Below are 22,699 nucleotides of genomic sequence, written 5' to 3'. Positions count from 1 at the left end.
AAATTATCTCTGCCAAAAATCGCACTTATCCTCCTGAGCGAAGAATAATTAATATGTAGTTACATTACATACATTATGACGGGTAAGCTTCATGGACGCTTCCATGTTCTTCCGGTCTATGAACTGCCGAGAGGGACAAAGAGCACTACGTGGTACAGGAAATGCAAACGCGTTTTCACTCTGAGCCAGCGTGAATGATGACTGAAATAATTCACTATCTTGCTCGAGGAGTAATTACTCATGCATCATTAGCTTACACTAATGATTCACTGCAGTTTGAAATTTGTTTGAAATAACGAACCTCATCATCACTCGAATGACTCGATGAGGTAGTATTGGATGTCATGACACAGCTTCTTGGCACATACTGCCCACCGTAGTTTTTAAACAAGCGAGCACTATTAGTTTGAATGCAATATACAATTGTACCACTAGTTGGGGGTAATTTTTACACAGTGTCCCTTTAAGACGTTATGTTTTTAAACATAACTGCTCCGCCATCGACACACTCGCCCAGGTAAGACGTTATGTTTTAAACATAACCGCTCCGCTGTCGACAAACGCTCCCAGGTAGCACGTTCTGTCTATACACTGTAGAAATTGCGATAAAATAAGGGAAGAGACAATTTCTCTGCTCGACAAGCAACGGCGTGTCGTTCATTTTGTCATATAAAAAACATTAAATTCAAACATCGAATAAATTCAAATATCAACACAGAAGTCCAGTGATTCTTAAAGAGGACAGTGTCCCTATATCACAGAACGAAAACATGTCAATAACACAGTATTGTGAATTATGTCTATAGAGTCCTTCGCAAGACTACACATTGTTGCTCAAATGTAATATTACCCAGCTCCTTGAGCCTCCCCAAATGTCTTACGATATTGATATCCCCCTCTCCCTCCTGCGGACGGTTTTAGTTGTTTTATTTTTCTTAAGTTTTGTGTGTATGCTATGTGTGACTGTAGGCTACTGCTGCCTGTCTTTGCCAGGACGCTGGAAGAGATGCTGAATCTCAATGGTGATTATTATTTTCAACTAACCAATAGTAGTTGCCATGCATTTTAAAATGTCAATGCACTTTTCAGCCCTGAACAACAGTAAAAGCTATTTAATAATTGTATACTACACTTTCCATTGAACAGTTACCCGTTACCATAAATTGACTAACCATAAATTGACTAACACGTGTTAGTCCTGATATTCTCCTGATAGGCCGTATGTGTGAATAACATATCCTGATATTTGTACCCCGAAAATCTCCTGAATAATACCCCTGCGGTAGTATTTTCTCTGTAGGAAATGTAAATGTCCTTATGTGAAAATGAGGATTAGAAAGTCGGTATTTCTCACATCACTTTCGTTGACGTGTTGATGACGCTTCTTGAGTGATTGAGTCATTGAGTGGCCCTAGATGATATTCAGACTGTTGCCTTTTGCTCGCTGTATGGTTAAAACATTTTTTTTAAGAGTCATTTGTGGTGAACGAATGTTATGTGTTGTAAAATTATAGGCAAAATGTTATTATATTATGCGCTCTTAAATTTGTTACATTATCGACTATGGGTTTAATTACAACCAGAGGTTGAGCGCGCGCAAAGTCAAGTTCATATAGGCTAATGCATCTACATATGAGAAAGTTACATGAAAGCTGCAGTGACTTTGTGTGGGGTGTTTCTCTAGTCAGGGGGAAAGAAAGTGTTTGGGCAACATGTGATAAAAAAATAATAATAACTCGCTTTGAGCAAGCAAGGGGATGTTTACAAGCGGCGCCCACCACACAGGACACGTTCAAATGACACGTTCAAATGACAAGCGGTGCCAGCACCTGAAGCGTTAAAGTGGTCTCTGCTCTAAAAAAGTACAAGTGAACGGGGCGGGGCGGAGGGGAGTTCTCTAGGGAGGGAAGTCGAGCGGGGAGTCAGCTGGTCAGTGTGAAAGTGAATTGAAAGAGCCAATGCGAGTGCGAGTGTGTGTGTATGTGTGTGACAGAGTGTGTATGAGTCACAACCTGAGCGCTTTAGTACTTTGGAGTTTTGTTTTTGCTGCGATTGTATAGATTGTGTATTTTTGTGGACACGCTCCTCTCAACGACCCGGAATCAAAGCGTGCCACGGCTCGGGTGTCATTCGTCGTGCTCCAGCGTTCCCGAGGTGAGTGTTGCTATCTCTCTTGCGTCAGAAAAAGCACGTTGTGGGTGTATGTGTGTGTTTGTGACGGGGTATATGGCTCAACACGCGGATTCTGTTGTCATACATTCGCGTTTGTCAATAGTAGCCTGATGTTCATGTCGCTCTACGAGGTGGGCAAATAAATAGTGTGTGGACATGAAAGGGAGGAGTGGTGGGGGGCATGACTTTTGCAAAGGTCCGATCCGTTGCAAACGTCATCCACCCAGCATGAAGTTCTTAGGACAATCTTTGGTAGTGAGGCTTAACCAGCTCCCAAAAAAACATTACCAGTAACAGTTATATAAGTGTATCTACTAGTTGTTGTTGTTGTTTTTTTTAACTCTCCGTTAATACCTCCCCACTATCTGACGCAACTGCAATTTATAGATATTGGAGTGGCCAAGGAGCGCGCACAATCTGTTTGGGTCGGCTGTCTGTCTGGCGTCGACACCGGATTGTCTTGTCATAAAAGTCGATTGGCTGTAACACAATGCTACTCTCAGCACGCCGCTCCACTTCCGTCCTCCTCCCCGCTGCCCTGCTTGCCTCGAAGTCTCTTGAGGATGTGCTTCTGTGGAAGGCTGTAATGATTCCTGTGCAACTGTATACCTACCCTGAAAAGCAACCAGCCACAATGCATGCACGTCAACGAGCACTCAATCACTCAATACAGGTTTGCAGGCCTACCGTCCTACCTAACTTCAGCTGGCATGGCCTTCCTCCAGCCCCTTGTGACATATTAAGTGGCTACCTGTGTCATTTTATTGCCCAAATAATCTATCTCTTGGTGACCAGTAAAGCTCAATTTACTATTTTACCAATGTCAGCAGATGTCACAAACTTGGAGCTTTGCTACAGACAGACAGACAGACAGACAGACAGACAGACAGACAGACAGAGAAGAAACAATTTCAGCCAACAGAGCAACCTAAAGATAGCCGAGTGTCAATGGAAACGGTAATTAGAGAGAGAGAGAGAGAGAGAGAGAGAGAGGGAGAGAGCGCCAGGGAGACGAACAGAGAGAGGGAGATTGTTAAAACCCACCGGTTTCACTTATGTACCGACTGAATCCATCCTCACAGTGGCAGGAGAGAAGAAAAGCTACAAAACTACAAGTGTCCGACATGGGAGGTGACCAGTGAGAGTAATGGGTGGTAAGAGAGAGAAAGAGGGAGAGAGTTCGGTCTGTAGAGAGACAGCATATCCATGGTGGAGTAGTGTGCGGCAGCCCGGAGGCTAAGTTTAGCAGCGACCGCTCGCGGCCCCCTAGCGCCTTATCTCAGTGCGTGAGCCAATCCTCGCACAGTTGATTGGGGAACATGTTCCACAGCTAAAAAGACAGAAAAACCCTAACACACACAAACAATCAAACACGCATTTGATACTTTCCAGTGCTAGGAGTGTGTGGGACTCTTCCCTAAGCCTCATCCTCTTTGCCTGGAGGCTTTACTGTTTACACTTATTTGCTGTGTGTGTGTGTGTGTGTGTGTGTGTGTGTGTGTGTGTGTGTGTGTGTGTGTGTGTGTGTGTGTGTGTGTGTGTGTGTGTGTGTGTGTGCTTTACAATTGGGTGGATTTGACACTCGCTTCACCTTTGACCTCTTTGAGTTGAGGAGGCGGGGTTTGGCTTTCTTGGTGGGTTTGACGGAAAGTCCATTCACCACTAGTGGCTTATTCCAGGTAAGCAGAGACGGGTGGATGCAGTGATTCCCTGCAGAGAAGGCAGCACCTGAAACGGAGAGGGGGAGAGAGAGCGAGAGCACCATGGCTTTAGCAGGATGTCCAGACTACTTCCTGCCGCACCCAAACTACCAGGTAGGCGATATCACAAGCTGCCTTGAGTGTGTTCCTTATTGTGTACTAGTGGGCTAGGAGCCAGCTGCAGCAGTTGTTGGGCTGGTACTGCGACATAAGTGATGGCTACACTCCACACATAAGGGCAGAAGTAATAGTCTTTGGCCCTAAAGGAAAAATTCCCACCCCCCACACCCCCTCCAGCCCATGTCAGTTGATGCCCTTTTGCCCTCTTTGCCTTCTCATAATAAAGTAGGCTAACTAGCTCGGCCTCTCACATAGGCTTCACAGGCTCCCTAGCTTTCCTTGTGAGAAGGTTTCCTTTCTGCAAACACATGGCTCACAGATCTGCAGTCCCGACGCATGTTAAATGAATGCTGCTTTCAGGAAGGAACCAAACTTTCGACTGATGGACGGTAGAAGTGTGAAGAGAACAGCTGTGTGAAGAGAACCCCCCCCCCCCACTAGTAAACCTGGTTATAATAAGACACAACACGTCTACACCTCAATGTCCCCATGGGGCAGAATTCTGATACGTCTTCGTACGTCTGTAGTACATCCATCGAAGTCAACTGTGTCCCTGGGGTCTTGTTAAGAAAACTCCCAAACACAATGCTCAAAGAGCGTTAGACGACGTGGGGCCGTGGCTTTGCTGCCAGAGAGTCCTGGTTGCCTTTGCATGAGATTTGATTCCATTCTGTCGGCTTGGCGAGGACCAGGAGAGGCAGGTGGGTGGTGGGGGGAGGGTGGTGGTGGTGGTATTGGCCTAAGCTGCCCGTTTCTTCCTCTGCTCACAGGGTGTTAAATCACACCGCCTCCCGTCAGCGGCTTCGGCTCTGTTTGGCAAATGTTTTGATTTCTGGTCGAGCGTTATTCAATTTTGCACCACGAGGGCTGCAGAGAGCAGATAATAGTATTAACCCATTGAAAAAAGTAAGCCCTCCTCCGGCTCCCACATTCCAGCACCCAGTTGTGTGGAGGTGGGTGGTGGTGTTTTGTGGGTAGGTTGGTTGGTCAACCAGTGGCCAAAGCCTAGCCTAGTGGCCAAAGCCTAGCCTATGTGAGGCGCAATGGCAGAGTGTTCCTAGACGTTTAGGATTTGCTTCAAAGTGGGTCAACATAGCAGGACAGGGAACGTGTGTGTGTGTGTGTGTGTGTGTGTGTGTGTGTGTGTGTGTGTGTGTGTGTGTGTGTGTGTGTGTGTGTGTGTGTGTGTGTGTGTGTGTGTGTGTGTGTGTGTGTGTGTGTGTGTGTGTGTGTGTGTGGTAACAAGAGGACAGCCCAGAGACCCACTGCGAGACAGTTGCGTAACCCTATACATGACGGTGGGGATGTTTTGGAATGTGGGCGCCTGTCCAGCGCCGTCTCAGAACAGGGAGTCTGGCCATCGGCCAGCCGTGTCTTGCATCGGGAAAGGGGGCACAGAGAGTATTTCTCGTGCCCCAAACCGCAAAACCCACCGAGACCCCCGTGTTTTGGGTGTGCGGGTTTGTCCGCCCGTACGCTTCAATACAGCGCCGTGGTTCACCCCTCGCGTGGTAACTTTCGATGACAAAGCGGCCGTGTTGGTGTTCCGTCTCCCCCTGGGTCGTACACGTGGAACACTAGTTAATTTGGGTCATAGGTTACGACTGTCAGCAGCAGTTGCCAAGGAGACCAGCGTGCCCGGTCTTGTGCTTGTGCTTTCTAGGGAGGCTGAGTGCTGGACTCCAGGAACGAGAGAGAGCGAGAGAGAGAGAGAGGGGGAGAGAGAGAGAGAGAGAGAGAGAGAGAGAGAGAGGGGGGAGAGAGAGAGAGAGAGGGGGGAGAGAGAGAGAGAGAGGGAGGGGAGAGAGGGAGGGAGGGAGAGAGGGAGAGAGAGAGAGAGGGGGGGGGAGTGTGTTGAAATTCTTAGGGGTTGATGCTCAGGGCTACACTTTGGTTGTAAGAGTGGTTATATAGTCACTGGGTTAATGCAACACATACTAATGATGTGAATCCTCACACATCCTACAGTCCATCCTGGACCGGCTGAACGACAGTGCCACACATTTAACCCTGAAAGGTAGATTTGTCTGTGGTGTGAGTGTGTGTGGTTCCCATCTCCCAAGATATCCCTGACGTATCCCGTGGGGTCGATCACCGGGCCTAGCTTTATAGAAAGTTTGCCCGCTGGCCTTCGCTCGCTATGGTTTCTGAGCAGCCTCCTGCCAAATACTGCAGTTTATGTGGTATGATGTCTTAATTGGCCGGTAGGTTAGGCTCCGTATTGAGGAGGGTTTTCTCAGTTCAGTCCACAGCCAAGTCGCCTTCCTTGGAAAGTCTTTGGCCACTGCTTCCCAGAGCTATAAATCTTCTTCTTGGCTTTTATGGATGTTTTCGGAGCCTGTGTGTGTGTGTGTGTGTGTGTGTGTGTGTGTGTGTGTGTGTGTGTGTGTGTGTGTGTGTGTGTGTGTGTGTGTGTGTGTGTGTGTGTGTGTGTGTGTGTGTGTGCGCGTGCGCGCATTTGGACCTCTGGGCACGCGCAGTTCTTGGAAGTAGTACATCCACGTTCCCGTTTTTCCTGGAAAAGTAAAGATTGAAAATAAATTTGACCCCCTTTTTCAGCACTCGCTGCGCTCACACACACACGTACAGCTTCACACACACACACCCCACATAATCCCCATCCAAGCAGTTCTAGCCTCCAGGCTGCCTCAAATAAGATGATGTGTGCAACATCACATGTGCAGGCGTGCATGGGTGTGCATGTGCAGACCTGCATGCATGTCTGTATGTTTTCTAGGCCTGAGATAACAGATAACAAATATCAGATGTGCCCTATGGCAAAGTCTGAAACAATTTATTTCTTATCCTCCCCCCTACCTCCACGTTAGTGAAACTTCCTGTATAGGACTTGGAAGGTGTGTGTGTGTGTGTGTGTGTGTGTGTGTGTGTGTGTGTGTGTGTGTGTGTGTGTGTGTGTGTGTGTGTGTGTGTGTGTGTGTGTGTGTGTGTGTGTGTGTGTGTGTGTGTGTGTGTGTGTGTGTGTGTGTGTTTGTTGGCGACTAGGTGTGTGTTTCCCCTTTTGAAAGGCTGCAGTGTCGAAGGGTCACCAGGTTAGGGCTGCGTCTGCTTAACCTTCTCCATGCCGGATGAGCCAGCAGAGAGAGAAAGTAAAGGCTACTGCATGGTTTCCAATGTCTCTCGCTCTTTCTCTATCTCAAAATAGCCTGTGAAGTGTCTGGTTAATGTAGGACTCCCAACATGGTTGGTCACATGATCTTTTGAGCGAGTGATGAATAATGTGTGTGTGTGTTTGTGTTTGTGTGTGTGTGTGTCTGTATGGTGTTTAGGAAGCAGTGGATCGGACTCCTGCTCACAGGCCAGAGGAAGGTTTTCAGCGCACAGACAAGCGCACCCATCATCATGGTAAAACTCTCTCTTTCTCTGTGGCTCTCTCCTCTCCCTCTCTTTGTGCCTTAGTCTCTCTCTCTCCTCTCCTTCTCTCTGTCTGTCTGTCTGTCTGTCTGTCTGTCTGGCTCTCTATGTCTCTCCTCTCCTTCTCAATCTCTCTCTGTCTATGTCTCTCTCTGTCTATGTCCCTCTCTGTCTTGCTCTCTCTACCTCGCTCTCTCTCTCTATGGCTCTCTGTGTCAGCCTCTCTCCCCCTGGGAAGTGGGTCGTCTGCTCGGCTTGCTGTCTGGTGGGGTGTGCGTGTGTGTGTGTGTGTGTGTGTGTGTGTGTGTGTGTGTGTGTGTGTGTAACTAGGCCACAGGTCTTTTCTGCATGAGGCACAGTCGGAGGTGCACATGTGCCCTGCAGCACTGAAACACTGGCACTGTGGTGTGTGTGTGTGTGTGTGTGTGTGTGTGTGTGTGTGTGTGTGTGTGTGTGTGTGTGTGTGTGTGTGTGTGTGTGTGTGTGTGTGTGTGTGTGTGTGTGTGTGTGTGTGTGTGTGTGTGTCCAATGCTTGTCTGAATGTAGGATTTGCCTGACTATTGTTCACAAACCCATATAAGTTTTACCCGTGAATTCACTGCAATAATTCGTTCCGCTATATTATTTATTATGTTTCAATGACACACCAATTTTTTAACAGAAGTTGAGTATTACCAGATGATATTAAGTAACACATTTGTTCAGAGGGCAGCTTTTCTCCTGCACTATGCAACTATTTATTAATAACAAACAAATTTGAATGGTCTTGAATACAGTTTTCTTTGTTTTCTCCGTGTCACCGCACTGCATTCCAGAGCTATTTTGTTGTGTGGTACCTGTTCAGGTGTACCCTGCAGTGTGTGTGTATACAGGTTTACCTTGTAGTGCACCTAGAGCTGTACCCTCCGGTATGTATACGGGTTGGCCTTGTGTTTCCAGGAGATCTCCTACAGAGATTGCGTGCACCGGCTGAAGAAAGAACGTGCTGTTTCCTTTGCAGCGAGAGCTCTCGTCCTCAGCTGGAGGGAAAAACCAAACTGAGTTCCAGTTAGGAAGGGAGAACCGAAAGGGGTTTTAAAGGCTAATGGTGAGTCGGCTCGGCCAGGCGCCGGGCTCCGGCCCCGCTCCATCAAACGGACTGCAGTGCATAGAGGGAGGGGCTAGGCCAAGGCCAATCCCAACCAGGAAGTGGCTAAGGGGTCTTCTTGGAGGGTCTTCTTGTCTGGATTCAGATATTTTTCTTAGGCATTGAGCGTGATCCGCGATCGTTTAGCGTTGAGGTAAGGATCAAAATTGGGTTGCTAGAGATTGGGACAGCCCGCTGTTGGGGCGTCATTCAAGGCAACGTCCATGGTTTAGGATCTGGTTCAATCATAACCTTCATATTTGTAGTCGCGTCTTTTTATAAGCGACTAAGCCATATGCGACAATGACCAAGGATATTGCTGTTGATTGATGTCTGTTATTTATTTGTCCTCTAGTTCATTTGTTGTTTAGTGATAGTTAAATTACTATGTAATTATCGCTCAATTTATGTAGCCTAAAGAAAGTGTTTGTGTGTGTGTGTGTGTGTGTGTGTGTTTATGGCTTTGATACTTGGTACTTCCACAGTCCTCCATCAGTGTCGATGTGCATGCACACATGTCTATGTTAGCTCTGCTCGTCTGATCTAATGGTTTTACGATGTTCTTGTTACTGCAGGTGACTCAGTGTCTCAGAGAGTTCTCTCCTCCTGCAGAACGCATGGTGTGTAGTTGAGGCGGTGTACTTTTGAATATACAAAAAAATTGCCAAAAAAAATTATTGGCTATGTAGCCTCAGTCAGAACGGTCTTGACTTTATTCTTGCAATATCGGGAGAAATTCACACTTTACATGTTATAATATAAAACAAGAGGAACTAGTACTACTGCTACTTATACTACTTAAACTACAACAAAGAACTACAGAACTTGTGATCAATGCAAACGACTACAAAAGCTGCTTCTGTCCTTTACAAAGTAAACATGGCTGGATTAGTCCGTCAATATGAGTATTAGATGGATTTAAGTACTAGGTTTGCTATTTTTATTTGGTCTATTAATCATTGACGATTATCCAAACTGCTTGTGAGCACGAAAGTTGAACTGGAAACCATTGGTGACCTATTTCACATGTTTTGTATTTTAGTATCCAGCTCAACATTAAAATCATTTTCAGGACATGGCATAAAATATATTTTGTTTGTGCTCTTCCAGACGTACGATTGACCTAGTATCACTGTTTTTGTTGACATTGCAATTAGTAAAATAAATGAGCTACCTCAGGTGGACTTATATAACAGGTTTATCTATAAATGAGTCTGACGATAATAGATAGTGGCCTTTATCACAGGTTGTCCTGATATTGTACACGGACAGTGGACACATGAGGGCATGGAAAAACTGAAATCCAGTGGGGCAAACGGCTGGAACATGGAGCAGGATGGTTCGCCTCGTGTTGCTGTGTGGGACACCACGGAATCTAGGTCTTCCAGTTGATCTCCAAATGGATAACGGTGAAATTGGGTTGCGTGTCATTAGTTATGTCCCGTAAAGTCTGTTCATTTCCTAGATGCCTCGTGAGGAGCTACTTGCGCTGCGGCGCCAGATCATGATACTGATTAACAGATGGTTTTAAGAGGGCAGGAGACACCGTAAAAACCATGTTGGACCGCACGGTTTCATCACTTTTCTCCTTTTACTGGTAGGGAGGGATCGTTCACGAGAGTGACTGTGTGTGTGTGTCGGAGTGACTGTGTGTGTGAGATTGACTGTGTGTGTGTATGACGGAGTGACTGTGTGTGGGTCAGAGTGACTGTGTGTGTGTGTGTGTGTCTGAGTGACTGTGTGTGTATGACGGAGTGAATGTGTGTGACCTTTGTGGCTAACCTTTCCCAACCGTCTCTGCCCGTCTCACCTGTCTGCCCGTCTCACCCGTCTGCCCGCCTCACCCGTCTCTGCCCGCCTCCCCTTCCTGCCCGCCTCACCCGTCTCACCCGTCTGCCCGTCTCACCCGTCTGCCCGTCTCACCCCTCCACAGATGATGACGTGGACCTGGAGCAGCTGGTCAACGAGATGAACGCGTCGGCGGAGAGCGTGCACGCTGCGGCGGCCGCGTGTGCGGACACCGTGCCGCTGCTACACAACGGCCTCACCCACCGTCCCCACCACCCCCACCCCCAGCAGCAGCAGCCCCGGCCCCGCCCCAGTCTGCAGCAGCATGTCCCGGGGGGCCACAGCCACGCCCAGCGGCCGCTGCCCCAGTCGTCCAGCCGGGGGGCGCTGCCTCACTCACTGCCCATGCAGATCCAGGCCGTCAGGTAGGGAGGGGTCATGTGGGAAACCCGCGCTGCGTGTCACACACACACACACACACACACACACACACACACACACACACACACACACACACACACACACACACACACACACACACACACACACACACACACTGCCACTCACACCCACACACACACTGTCGAATACCATCACTGATAAGAATAACAATGCATCTACAGTGCTGGTTAGGCTATACATTGTTGCGGTTCAGGTTGCTGTGAATTCATGTGTGTTTGTCTCCCCCTACAGGCGGCTCCAGGGAGAGCACCAGGTCCGTCCGTCCTCGCTGCCTGCCATCCCCAACCCCTTCCCTGAGCTCTGCAGCCCCTCGGGTTCCCCCATCCTCAGCCCCATCCAGATCTCCGACAACCACGTAAGCACAGCCACATGGAGGGGACAGGCTGCCCTAGCCGTTCCTATAAGAGGCTAGTAACCTGCTCATGAAGGAACAAAGTATTTAACCACAATGCCGGCAACATCACGTCCGCCTCATTACAATACCGTGTTTTTCTCTTGCTTACTATTCATTTTTTATTTTTGATGCTCTGTTGTGTTTTCAACTTGTGTTTTTTGCTTGTGTTGGGTTTAGTGTGTGCGTGTGCGTATGTGTGTGTGTGTGTGTGTGTGTGAGTGTGTGTCACTGGAAGACAAATTAATCTTTCAAGAGAACAACTCATTACTCAAAAGACCTGTGGAGCGTTGTGTGGGGAGTGCGGAGGGAGGGGGGTCAAGGAATTTGTTTTGTTGCCAACGGTAACCAGGATGTCGTCTCTGTGCCGGAGTTCCGCAGCGAGTCTGGGAACGTTTGGGCACCGGGGCTCTCTGAACCCCTCACACGCACACGCACACGGACACGGACACGGACACAGACGCACACAAACATCACAACACACTACACACGATCAAGGGGCTTTTCCATCCTCTAGGTACGAACTTCCTTCTTCAGGAATGTAGACCTTCTCATGGTGCGCACACACACACCCACACACACACAGACACAGACACAGACGCACAGCAGAGTTTGTTTTCACTGACCTCATCTCACATGTCCAGGAGTCAGAGTGTGTGTGTGTGTGTGAGAATGCCGACTATGGGTTACATCATGTCGTTCCCAAATCAACCCTAATCTTTAGTTCCTCCAGTGTCTGCTTTCCCTTCTTGGAAACATACCTCTGCTAGAGACATTTCCTCCTGACATTTATTCAAGGTGCTTAACACTGATTTGGCTGTATTTACTGTCGATTTGGCTGTATTTACTGTCGTTTTGGCCCCAATTCATCGTTGAATGTGCGTTATATTCTTTTCATGGCCTTCGTGCTAGCGGCAGAACATTTCATGCAAAACATAAGTGCTGCCCTTTCATGCTAGCTGCCGAAGCGTAAATAACGTGTGTGTGTGTGTGTGTGTGTGTGTGTGTGTGTGTGTGTGTGTGTGTGTGTGTGTGTGTGTGTGTGTGTGTGTGTGTGTGTGTGTGTGTGTGTGTGTGTGTGTGTGTGTGTGTGTGTGTGTGTGTGTGTGTGTGTGTGTCATTGAATGATACAGTTTTGGACGTGAATCAGCCACAGGTGTTATTGAATCAGGGTGGAGTGGACACCATGTGTGGGCATTCGACTCCGGCCGTCTGGCCTCCTGTCTACATGCTAGGTCCTGTGATAGTCTGTTCCCTGTGAGAGAACGGCAAGCTATAGGTTTCAAAAGTCGAGCTAAAGAAACACAGATTTTCTGATGGAATTATCACTTGCACAGTTTTATTTCGTCCCCCCGATGCATTGTTGCCCTTTTAGTTGTATTCATGTTCAATCCTCTCGCTGGGTGTTCTGTTTCATAGTGCTTGGTCCTCCACTGGCCTGGGAGCGCTACGTAGCGCATGATATTGGTCTTAGTTTGGGCAGAGCTGTGTTGTAGACCAGACAGAATCTCACGCACTCCTCCCTCTACTCTTCTTCCTCTCTTCTTATACACTCTGTTCTGTTCCATACCAGACAGAATCATTCTGTTCCCTCCTGCATCTGGGAGTACCAACATTCCTCGCTAAGCTACCATATATTCTCACCCTTCTGGCTCACACGCTCTCACACGGGGGGGGGGGGGGGGGGGGGGGGGGGGGGTGGGTGTGTGTGTGTGTGTGTGTGTGTGTGTGTGTGTGTGTGTGTGTGTGTGTGTGTGTGTTTGTGTTTCATACTAGATACTGGCATCTAGTACTAGAGCTCTGGCCAGGACCCCCTAGGGCTAAGTGTCCTCTCCGTGGAAAGGCTACCTTAACCTGGGTGTCCAGAACAGTCTGCAGTCCTGGCTGTCCCTGTCTCACGGCCCCCCAGCCAGTCAGAGTGGAGGAGCCTTCCACACGCATACGTACACACGCACATATGGACACCAGTGTTAGCCCTAACGAAGGCATCAGAGGCATTTATGGATCCTTTAGTTTATTATTGGAGTGGTTTCGGTTCGGTTGTGGTTGGGTTGTGTTTGTGATGCGCGATGCTTTGTCGTGAGCAAAGGGATGTGTGTTTGAGCTGTTCAACAGGTCAGAGCTCAGGTCTTTCCACCCACAGAAATCATATGAATTATCGTTAATAACTTTTCAGTTGGTACGATTTATGCAGAGCACAGATGTGGAAAAAAAAGTCCTTGAAATGAAACAAAATCTACTCGATTACAGCAAACTTTAACGTAACACTTCAACAACAATTGGACTGTTAGAATCATGGCTGAACCCAGATGACTTTACTTTCCTTCCCTCAGAACTTTTTTCTTTTCTGTTTGTTGTAACCTTTTGGAAGACCACTTCTGAATCCAGCTCAACGCTAAACAGGCTTTCCAATCCAAATTGAGCATCCCATACTTAAGTGTGTACCGTTTACTGGTCTACTGTTAATATTTTTTGCACAAACCACTGTCATGGATTTCTCCATGACACAAGTTGAGTATGTAGAAGACAAGTCTTCTACAAGTTGATGGCTGTATCATACTACATACTATATACTATACTTGGATGGTATGCTAATATGGATGTTCAGATGTGGCCCTGGTATGGAACTGTGTCTGCTCTTATTTGGTTTATCACCCCGACGTGCCGCAACATTGACCCCTAGAGGAGGAGTCTGGACTGACAGACTAGAGCTCTGCATATTTCTGTCAACCGGGGGCCTTAACCAAGATTCTGAATGGAACCAGGACACTGCATTCTTATCTCTCTTTTTGTTGTGAACCAAGGAGCGGGATCTCACCTGGTGATGGGACACACACACACACACGCACACACACTACCTTCCCCCACGCTCTTATTTCACACCAGGGGTCAGAGGGGAATTTTAGCTGATTGTCTGTCACCCCTGATTATTGTTGACCTGTAATAACACACAAAGTAATCTGTAGTCCACTTGCCCGAGAGATTTATGGCCCTCTAAACCCATCATGCGATAAACACACATTCCTTTTTATGTATGTCTTAAAAACTCAGTCAATGTCACGCCAGTGTAAAAGCTGCAGTCCATCTCCCTAGTCTGTGACTACAGACACACGTGTTTGTGTGTGTGTGTGTGTGTGTGTGTGTGTGTGTGTTTGTGTGTGTGTTGTAGCAGCACTCCATGATGGCAGCCGCTATGGTATTTCCCTCCCATGTGAGCGACTCCGTTGGCATCCCAACTAAAACCAGCCGACCTGTACTAAAGAACCCAGCCACCATTCCTCCATGACGGGAATCTTATCAGATCTCGGTCTCGAACTTCTTCCGGGAATGCCAGGGAAATCATCCATTCGCCAGCAGGTTCTATGACCATCCTGGCAGACATAGATTTACACACGCACCCTCACACGCACACACGTGAGGGAAGAGATATGAGGAACCAGCCGTTGGCCGTAGACGGACCAGGACGGATGGACGCATCAGGGGGTCATGTGACCGGCTAAATTGGACTGATGAAGTGAATCAGAACTTCTGCCAGTGTCTGCTGGTTCCCTCCAGAGCTGATTAGTCCTGCCGGCAGACGGCCAAACCTAATTTGGGTGTGCGTGTGTGTGTGTGTGCGCGTGCGTGCGTGATATACTTATTTAGTATAAACGGTTTGGTGTCTGTTTTTGACTGTATTTATATGTATACGGTGCGTGTGTGTCCTTTTGTTGTGTGTATATATTGCTACAACAGAGGAACTGCCTGCCCAGCTTATTCAATATGACCCATGATGTGCATTGTGAGCATAAATCCATGCTCATGCATATAGTGTGTGTGTGTGTACATCTGTGTGTGTCTCTGACATTTCTGCTGCAGACTGTGTTAGGGCCAGCTGGGTTGCTCATTCCACACATGAGGCTGGTTATGACTCAGTTCAACATAGCCAACATTCCTACCAAGCTTCCTTTCCATGTCTCTTTCCTTCGCTAGCTCCCTCTCCCTCTCTCTCTCTCTCGCTCTTTCACTTTCTCTTTTTTCTTCTCTTCTGCCACCCCTTCCTCTCCCTCTTTGTGAATGTATTCTTCCATCAAAACCCCTCTTTTATTTCTGTGTATGTGTGTGTCCGTACTCTTGTACAGTTGGCACTGTGTGTGTGTGTGTGTGTGTGTGTGTGTGTGTGTGTGTGTGTGTGTGTGTGGCTATATTCATAGTATTGTACCATGTGAGGTACATGGTGTTGACTTCCAAAACAATGCTAATGGGGAACCTCAAATGACAAAGTTCCTGTGTGTGTGTGACGGAAAAAAAAATAAAACATTTAGTATGAGACGGATAAATAGTTTTTAAAACGATCCCTCAGCTCAATTGAAATGTATGTGTGCGTGTTTATAAAAAGAGGTTGGTGCAACGTAACTCCTCTGAACACTTCCACACTGGGTTAATCCATATGCTGAGTGGGGAGGGGGGATGGGGAGGAGGTGTGTGTGTGTGTGTGTGTGTGTGTGTGGAGGAGGTGGAGGAGGTGGAGGAGGTATGGGTGGGGGGAGGGAGGGGAGCCCAGCGGAGACTTACACCACTTGCAGCTCAGCCTTTATCCTGCCCAGCACGAGAAGCAGTGGCGAGCTTGCTCCTGCTCCATTTCCTCCCCCTCTTTTTTTCTTTGTCCTCTTTCTCTCTCTCTCTCTGTCTCTCTGCTCTCTCTCTCTCTCCCTGTCTCTGTCTCTATCTCTCTGTCTCCCCCCTTTCAATGCTTTTCTACCTCCCCTGTCTACGTTTTTCTTATTTCCTAAACGGCTTCAACTCAAACTCTCTCCTTCTCTTTTTTTCTCTACCTCCCTCTCCCCTACCTCTTTCGCATTCTCCTTGCCAATCTGTCCCTCCCTCTCTTCTTGACTTCCTGTCCCTTCCTCCCTCCTTTCCCTTCCCTCCCTCCCTTCCTCTCTCTCTCTCTCTCTCTCTCTCTCTCTCTCTCTCTCTCTCTCTCTCTCTCTCTCTCTCTCTCTCTCTCTCTCTCTCTCTCTCTCTCTCTCTCTCTCTCTCTCTCTCTCTCTCTCTCCCTCTCCCCCCGTGCCTCTCTTTCTCTTCCTGCCTACCTCGCCCCCCCCTTTCTCTCTCTCTCTCCTGCTCCCTACCTCGCTCTCCCCTCTCTCTTCCACTCCCTGCCTACCTCTCTCTCCCCTCCTGCTCTCAGCCTGCCGACCTCTCTCGGTCTGCCTGTGTCACTGGAGATCGTCTCAGTGTGAACATGCCATCGTGCTCTCCAGACTGCTGCCTCTTTCAGGCTGTGGAGGTAAGGCTTCGTTCTTTTAATTTCCTGTGCGCGCTCACGCACGTAGCGGACGTGCACGTAAGGCTACCGTCCGGACAGATCGTTCTTTTTATTGGATTTTTTTCGTATTTTTTCCTTGTATGCTTTTTTTTTTTTCCGCTCTGCTGCCAAACTTTGTCCAACAGGCTGTTGGACTTTGTGAGCGGGGCGGACAGGGTTGGAAGTGATGTGGTCCGGGGGTGTGTGCTAAGTTAAGGGAGAGGAGGTGCTGGAGGTTGGGGTGGGTGGGTGTGTGTGGGGGGGTGGTTTGGATGTATGTATGTAGCTGTTTGAGTGAGCGACCGTGTGCGTGTGACATCGTTGTCTCGTTGCCCCTGCCGTCCAGTTGGCGGTCTCTGTGTGTGTGTGTGTGTGTGTGTGTGTGGAATACCCCAGGGTGTTTGTGTGTTCACTCTCCGCGCCTCTGCTGCTGCGTTGGTCTTTTTTTTTTTTCGTCTTCTTCCCTTTTTCTCCTTTCTTCTTTTCCTCAATCTTTTATGCAAGACTTCGGGTAGCGTTCTTTGTTGAGCTTCGTTTTACAAGCTCCCCTCCACTCTAGCCTCGTCTCCTCCTCCTCCTCCTCCTCCTCCTCCTCCTCCTCCTCCTCCTCCTCCTCCTCCTCCTCCTCAGAAGCCCCTTCAATCTTTGTGACTCTGCTCTTTCGTCCACTTCTCCTTCGGCGGACCTTCTGTCACTTTTTGCCTGCCCGTGAAGCTCGCACCGGATAGATTTCCCACAAATGTTCTGCAGTTCCTACTGTTAAGACTGTGGCTGGCGTACGTTTGTGTGTGTGTGTGTGTGTGTAGGGCAAGGGGGGGGGGGGGGGCGCATGTGTTTATGTATATATACTTGCAAAGTGAGAGGAGGGGGGAGTCTTTTGATGAGCGCCAGTAGAGCATGTCACTCGTGATATGGTTGGTGATTGTCCAGTGAGTCGGGCGTGGTGTGTGTGTGTGTGTGTGTGTGTGTATATATATATCATACATATCATAATATATTGAAGTTTGGACGGATCTGAACTGACACGGATCTGAACTGCAGCCGTGGAAGGGCCGTTTTCTGAGTTGAAGTGGTTGTACTCTTAAGTACAGAGCAAAGTAGAGAGCGAAAGGAAAGAAACCCACACACAGTTCAAACGTCACTCTTGCCCCTCGGCTAAAATATCTCAAAATGGCGTAACAATGAGAGGGGTGCTTCGGCTGTAAAGTAGATCCACTGACCGCCGCCCGCCAGCGCTTTTTACTCTTGTAAAGCAACAAATAGCTGCTCGTATAGTTGTCTGACGCGGGCGTGTATAGCTGTATTGTGTCCTCCATGGTGGATCCTGTTATCGGGGTGTGGGAGACCGAAAACGTGAAAATGGTGTGTGCTGTCTTGATGTGAAACGTCCGGAGCTGTTTGGTGCACGTACACTACACACCGGCTTGCACATATCCTGTTGCTGTGGATTCTCTGCTGCTGCTGCTGCTTGTGTGCTTGACAGAGGCGTAGATGAAGTGATACGAGGGATACATAGAGCGACGTGCATGTTTGTGTAGGTTTCGATTTGGGTTAAAGTGGGCATAAAAAGTGGCGCGAAGCGACTGTGAGAGGGGGGGGGGGGGGGGGGGGGGGGGTCAAACTTGCGCCTTCCCTGTGTCTTTATTTTTTTTATCGTGAGCTTGAGACTTAAGAGTGGATCTTAAGAGTCCCAAGGGATGTGAGTAGGACATTTTCTTCTTGCCTACATTCATCTGATGGACATGACCAAGAACAGTGTGATGGAGGTAACGGCCATTCCTGATCCGTCATTTTTCTTGTATCCGTTTCTTTTTACTGACTGCTGGATCAGCTGCAGCATTTTGATTCCAGGCACATGTTTCCTTAACCCATCTTTCAATCGCTGACACGCACAGTACTTTACTCCTGGACGAGTCACTTATGAAACACTTGGACACGATGTGACGCGACACCACACCACACTTTGTATATTTTGCTATTTTGCTATCGTTGCAGCTCTTTTTACTCTCTGAAACCCGACGTTTTGGACCTCGGGCAGGCCACACGCATTGACCACAACAAGCGTATCTCTGGACAGGACCTCACCGTCTCTCTATCTCTGTCGCTCTCTGTCCGCTCCCCAGATAGTGAAGGTCTGGAGCGAGGATGGAGCAGGGAAAGTTCTTGAGATCCTGGCCGAAATGACGGCCCGTGACGTCTGCCAACTCCTGGTCTACAAGAGCCACTGTCTGGACGACAACTGCTGGACCCTCGTGGAGCATTACCCCCTGCTGGGCCTGGGTATGTACGCCTGGGGGGCGGTGGTGGTGCATGCACACGGTGTATGGCCTGGTTGGAGCTAAACCTGTGGTCTGTGTTTGCATGTGTACAAACATACGTTGTGCGTGTATGTTGCTGTATGACTTGTGTGGTTGTGTTTATTTTAAGGGGTAACTGGTCTAAATGAAGCTGTGTGTTTTATAGGTATGTGTCAGTGCGTTCATATTTCTATACTACTATATTTGGTTGTTTTGACGTATCTGTACTGTACAGCGTATGTGTCTTATTGAAGTGTGTGTCTTTCTCGTCGTGTGTGTGTGTGTGTGTGTGTGTGTGTGTGTGTGTGTGTGTGTGTGTGTGTGTGTGTGTGTGTGTGTGTGTGTGTGTGTGTGTGTGTGTGTGTGTGTGTGTGTGTGTGTGTGTGTGTGTTCAGAGCCTTGCGTACCATTCATGTTACAGTGTTCGTATTCTCCAGTGTGTGTGTGTGGGTGTGTGTGTTTAGCATGTGTATGTGTGTGAGTTGTAAAGTGTGCACTCTTCATGCCTACCATTACCTTCCCACTGTGAGAGAGCGAAAGAGGGAGCGATTACTTCTTTCAGCCAACAGTTGATTTGTGTGTTGTGTTTCGGCCATGACTATTTGTCGCGGTGGCCTCCTATCCTCGTCACAACGCTGTATTTTTAGAATCAAAGATTCCTTTGTCCGCTTTGGTGCCTGATCACCGTTTCTGGAAATGAAATAAAATGGGGAGAGAGAGAGAGAGAGAGAGAGAGAGAGAGAGAGAGAGAGGGAGAGGGAGAGGGAGAGAGAGGAATGTGAGGTTAAGAGAGGAAGGGAGGAGGGCAGGGAGGGGGGGGCGGAGGACTGGAGGGACACAGACGGAGGGGGTGGGGCCCTGGCGTCATACCAGAGCAGCGAGGGTCCAATCGGAGCCCGCCGTCAGACGAGCCCCTAGACATCCCAGCCAATCCACCTCTCCTTCCCCCGCCACAGGAAATTCCCCTGCTAGCAGCCAGCGCAGCACACGGGCACACACACCCGCATAGAAACACGGGCGCGCACGCACAGCGCACACACGCACGCATTGGGCATGACTGGTTAATCTGGAGAAGAATTACTGGTTAATCCAATCTGTAGCAATTTTGTGCCCATGCACGCAGTCCATTTGTTCCGTACAAACAAATGTAATTCGGCAAATGTACTTCTAAAAAGGGAACAGTGATGTTTGTCGCTGTTCATTTCAATCAAGATGTGCTGATATCGTCTACTTTCATCTTTGACTGAGAATAAGGCATGGCGTAGGGTCAAGGATGTGTGTGTCTGTCCGTGCACTGTGCTCATGACTCTGCTGCTTCCAGCACTAAATACATGACATCATCCTACTGTAATGCTCAGTCTCTCTGCCTTTCTCTTTCTCTCTCTCTCTCTATGTCTCTCGTCTCTCGTTTCTTTTGCACTCTCAAACCTTTTATTCTTATCCTTGGATGCCTATTCCTACCCCCATCCCATAATAATAAAAAAGGCGGGGCCTATTTTTAATCTTTGTCTATCTGACGTTTCTGGTGTTTCGCGTCACTTTCTGTCACTCTCACTCACTGTCCCTCTTACTTACTTTGCCTGTCTGTCCGTCTGCATGTGGGACGGACGGACGGACGCACTCCCTCACTCATAACCTCTCTCTCTCTTTGCCTCCCTTTCTTTCTCTCTCAGAGAGGTGTGTGGAGGACCATGAGCTGGTGGTGCAGGTGCAGCTTTCTATGGGCAGCGAGGGCAAATTCCTCTTCAGGAAGAACTTTGCCAAATATGAATTCTTCAGGAACCCCCTGGTGAGTACTGCCCCCCCCCCCCCCCCCCCCCCCCAGAGAACTGGAAGAGGTGAAAGGGAATCAGTTGAACACAGCGTCTGATTCAACTACTGCTAGCCTCTCCTAGCCTCCTGCTGCCTGCACGGAGAACGACTGTGTGGTTCCGTGTGTGTGTGTGTGTGTGTGTGTGTGTGTGTGTGTGTGCGCGTGTGTAGTTGAGCCGGGCTAGCTCGCCAACAGGACTCCTGCCATACCGGTGCCCCCCCCCCCCCCCCCCCCCTCTGCTCTCGCCCATGTGATTCAGGGTGTGTCAGATCTGGCCTAGGAGCTTGGCGCCCTGGTAAAAAGGGTGCTAAAACACTGCGGCACTATCCATGGCCTGTCAATCAACGGTTAAAGAGCATACTGTTCACCCCCAGCACCCCATCCCTCCCCCTCCTCCCCTCCTGTGCCCCGCCCCTCTGCTGAAGGGCATTACATCAGCGGGTGAGATCATGCCTCATCTGCTCCGGGTACCTATCTAGCTCTCTGTCAGTTGGCCTCTCTGTCTGTCTCCTCGAATCCTATTTCTCAGTGTAGCACGCACGCACGCACGCACGCACGCGCACACACACACACACACACACACACACACACACACACACACACACACACACACACACACACACACACACACACACACACACACACACACACACACACACACACACACACACACACACACACACACACACTCTTAAAGACCTGTTCCTCGTAGGGAAACCTGAGTGCCCACTGAGGCTGTGTCTAAGTGCTTCCCTGTCTCACTCCCTCCCTCTCTGTCTGACCTGGTCTTCCTGCAGAACTTCTTCCCAGAGCAGATGGTCGCGTGGTGTCAGGAGTCCAACGGTTCCATTCCCCCCTCGCAGCTCTTACAGGTGAGAACACGCATAGCAACACGCTGTGCATTCTGTCTTGTATAAAGATAGGACTTTATACAGTACAGAAAAAAAAAAAAAAAAAGTAAAGTTGGCCAGGAACGGGACATTTCCAAAGTGGGTTCTTAAAACGAGCAGAGATGGTGAAGTCACAATGGCTAAACACGTCATTCAGGTAACACGCGGTGCAAGGGCCTTTTAATGACGCTCGTGAGACCATCACAGCACGGCGCCTCATTTAGTGTCCTTCATCGCAGAACTTCCTGGACTCCAGCAGCTGCCCCGAGATCCAGGGCCACCTCTACCTGAGGGAGACGGGCCGGCGCTCCTGGAAGAAGCTCTACATGTTCCTGCGGCGCTCCGGCCTGTACTACTCCACCAAGGGAACGTCCAAGGTAACCCCCCCCCTCCCCGGGGGCCGAGCTGGGCGGGGTCTGGGTTGGGGTCGGCGGTGTTGGAACATTGTTTGTGGGGATGAGATGTAGTGGGGGTTGTGGCTGGGATTTGACACTGTGTACTGGGAAATTGGACAGGAAACTGGTTCTCTTCTCATGCACGGTTCTCCCCCCTGCAGGAACCCAGACACCTCCAGCTGCTGGCCGACCTAGAGGACAACAATATGTTCACGGCGGTGACGGCGAGGAAGGCCCACAACGCCCCCACAGACTACCAGTTCAGCATCAAGGTAGGACTCAGGGGCCTCCCGGACCCCACCCCGTCCCCTCACGCTGTCCCTGCTCATACGGATGGGACCAACACCGGGGTACAAACTGTCTCTGGGGTTTCTTTGTAGAATCTCTCTATTGTCGTCTATACAGAGAAGTGTGTGTGTGTGTGTGTGTGTGTGTGTGTGTGTGTGTGTGTGTGTGTGTGTGTGTGTGTGTGTGTGTGTGTGTGTGTGTGTGTGTGTGTGTGTGTGTGTGTGTGTGTGTCTTGACCTGTGTCAGAGAAGAAGCGGTGGTTATGCCCTCTGCTCACCTGCTGAGCCAGGATAATCTCTGGGGGATAAGTCGTTACCGGGGCAGGGAATCTGTGACCCTGCACACAGACACACAGACACACACACAGACACACACACAGACACACACAGACACACACACACACAGACACACACACACACAGACACGCACACACAGACACACACAGACACACAGAGAGAGATGCAACTGTGCAAGAAACGGGATACGCTCACTCTTGATATCTTTGCACTGGGTCAACATTGTTGGGTATCTTGTCGTCATGGCAACATGAATGAATCTATTCAGCTGCTTCGGCTTAATGGAGAGAACATGACCG

At 49.0% G+C, this 22,699-nt stretch overlaps 1 protein-coding gene and 1 long non-coding RNA gene across 3 annotated transcripts in view; one reads left to right on the top strand and one right to left on the bottom strand.

Annotated features, from left to right (window-relative positions):
• Nucleotides 1-1,910: 1,910 nt before the first annotated feature.
• Nucleotides 1,911-22,699, top strand: part of LOC115535365 (growth factor receptor-bound protein 10) — a 33,792-nt gene continuing 13,003 nt past the window's right edge. The window contains exons 1-10 of one of the 2 annotated variants that reach the window (XM_030346437.1): nucleotides 1,912-2,154; nucleotides 3,852-3,986; nucleotides 7,280-7,355; nucleotides 10,424-10,703; nucleotides 10,972-11,095; nucleotides 18,545-18,701; nucleotides 20,392-20,507; nucleotides 21,329-21,403; nucleotides 21,661-21,798; nucleotides 21,978-22,088. In XM_030346437.1, coding sequence (XP_030202297.1) covers nucleotides 3,936-3,986; nucleotides 7,280-7,355; nucleotides 10,424-10,703; nucleotides 10,972-11,095; nucleotides 18,545-18,701; nucleotides 20,392-20,507; nucleotides 21,329-21,403; nucleotides 21,661-21,798; nucleotides 21,978-22,088 — 1,128 coding nt within the window. In that variant the 5' untranslated portion in view covers nucleotides 1,912-2,154; nucleotides 3,852-3,935. Of the gene's footprint in view, nucleotides 2,155-3,851; nucleotides 3,987-7,279; nucleotides 7,356-10,423; nucleotides 10,704-10,971; nucleotides 11,096-18,544; nucleotides 18,702-20,391; nucleotides 20,508-21,328; nucleotides 21,404-21,660; nucleotides 21,799-21,977; nucleotides 22,089-22,699 lie in introns of both variants that reach the window. The other variant, XM_030346438.1, reaches the window with a different exon arrangement.
• On the bottom strand, nucleotides 3,684-15,776 carry LOC115535366 (uncharacterized). Its single transcript, XR_003974485.1, has 2 exons — nucleotides 15,260-15,776; nucleotides 3,684-3,729 (listed from the first exon to the last, which is right to left on the bottom strand). It is a non-coding gene; the product is annotated as an uncharacterized LOC115535366 (long non-coding RNA).

The sequence above is a fragment of the Gadus morhua genome, chromosome 22 (assembly GCF_902167405.1).
Source record: "Gadus morhua chromosome 22, gadMor3.0, whole genome shotgun sequence".
Classification (NCBI taxonomy): domain Eukaryota; kingdom Metazoa; phylum Chordata; class Actinopteri; order Gadiformes; family Gadidae; genus Gadus; species Gadus morhua.
Note: the sequence above shows the minus strand (reverse complement) of the source record. Positions and strands in the feature narration are given on the sequence as shown.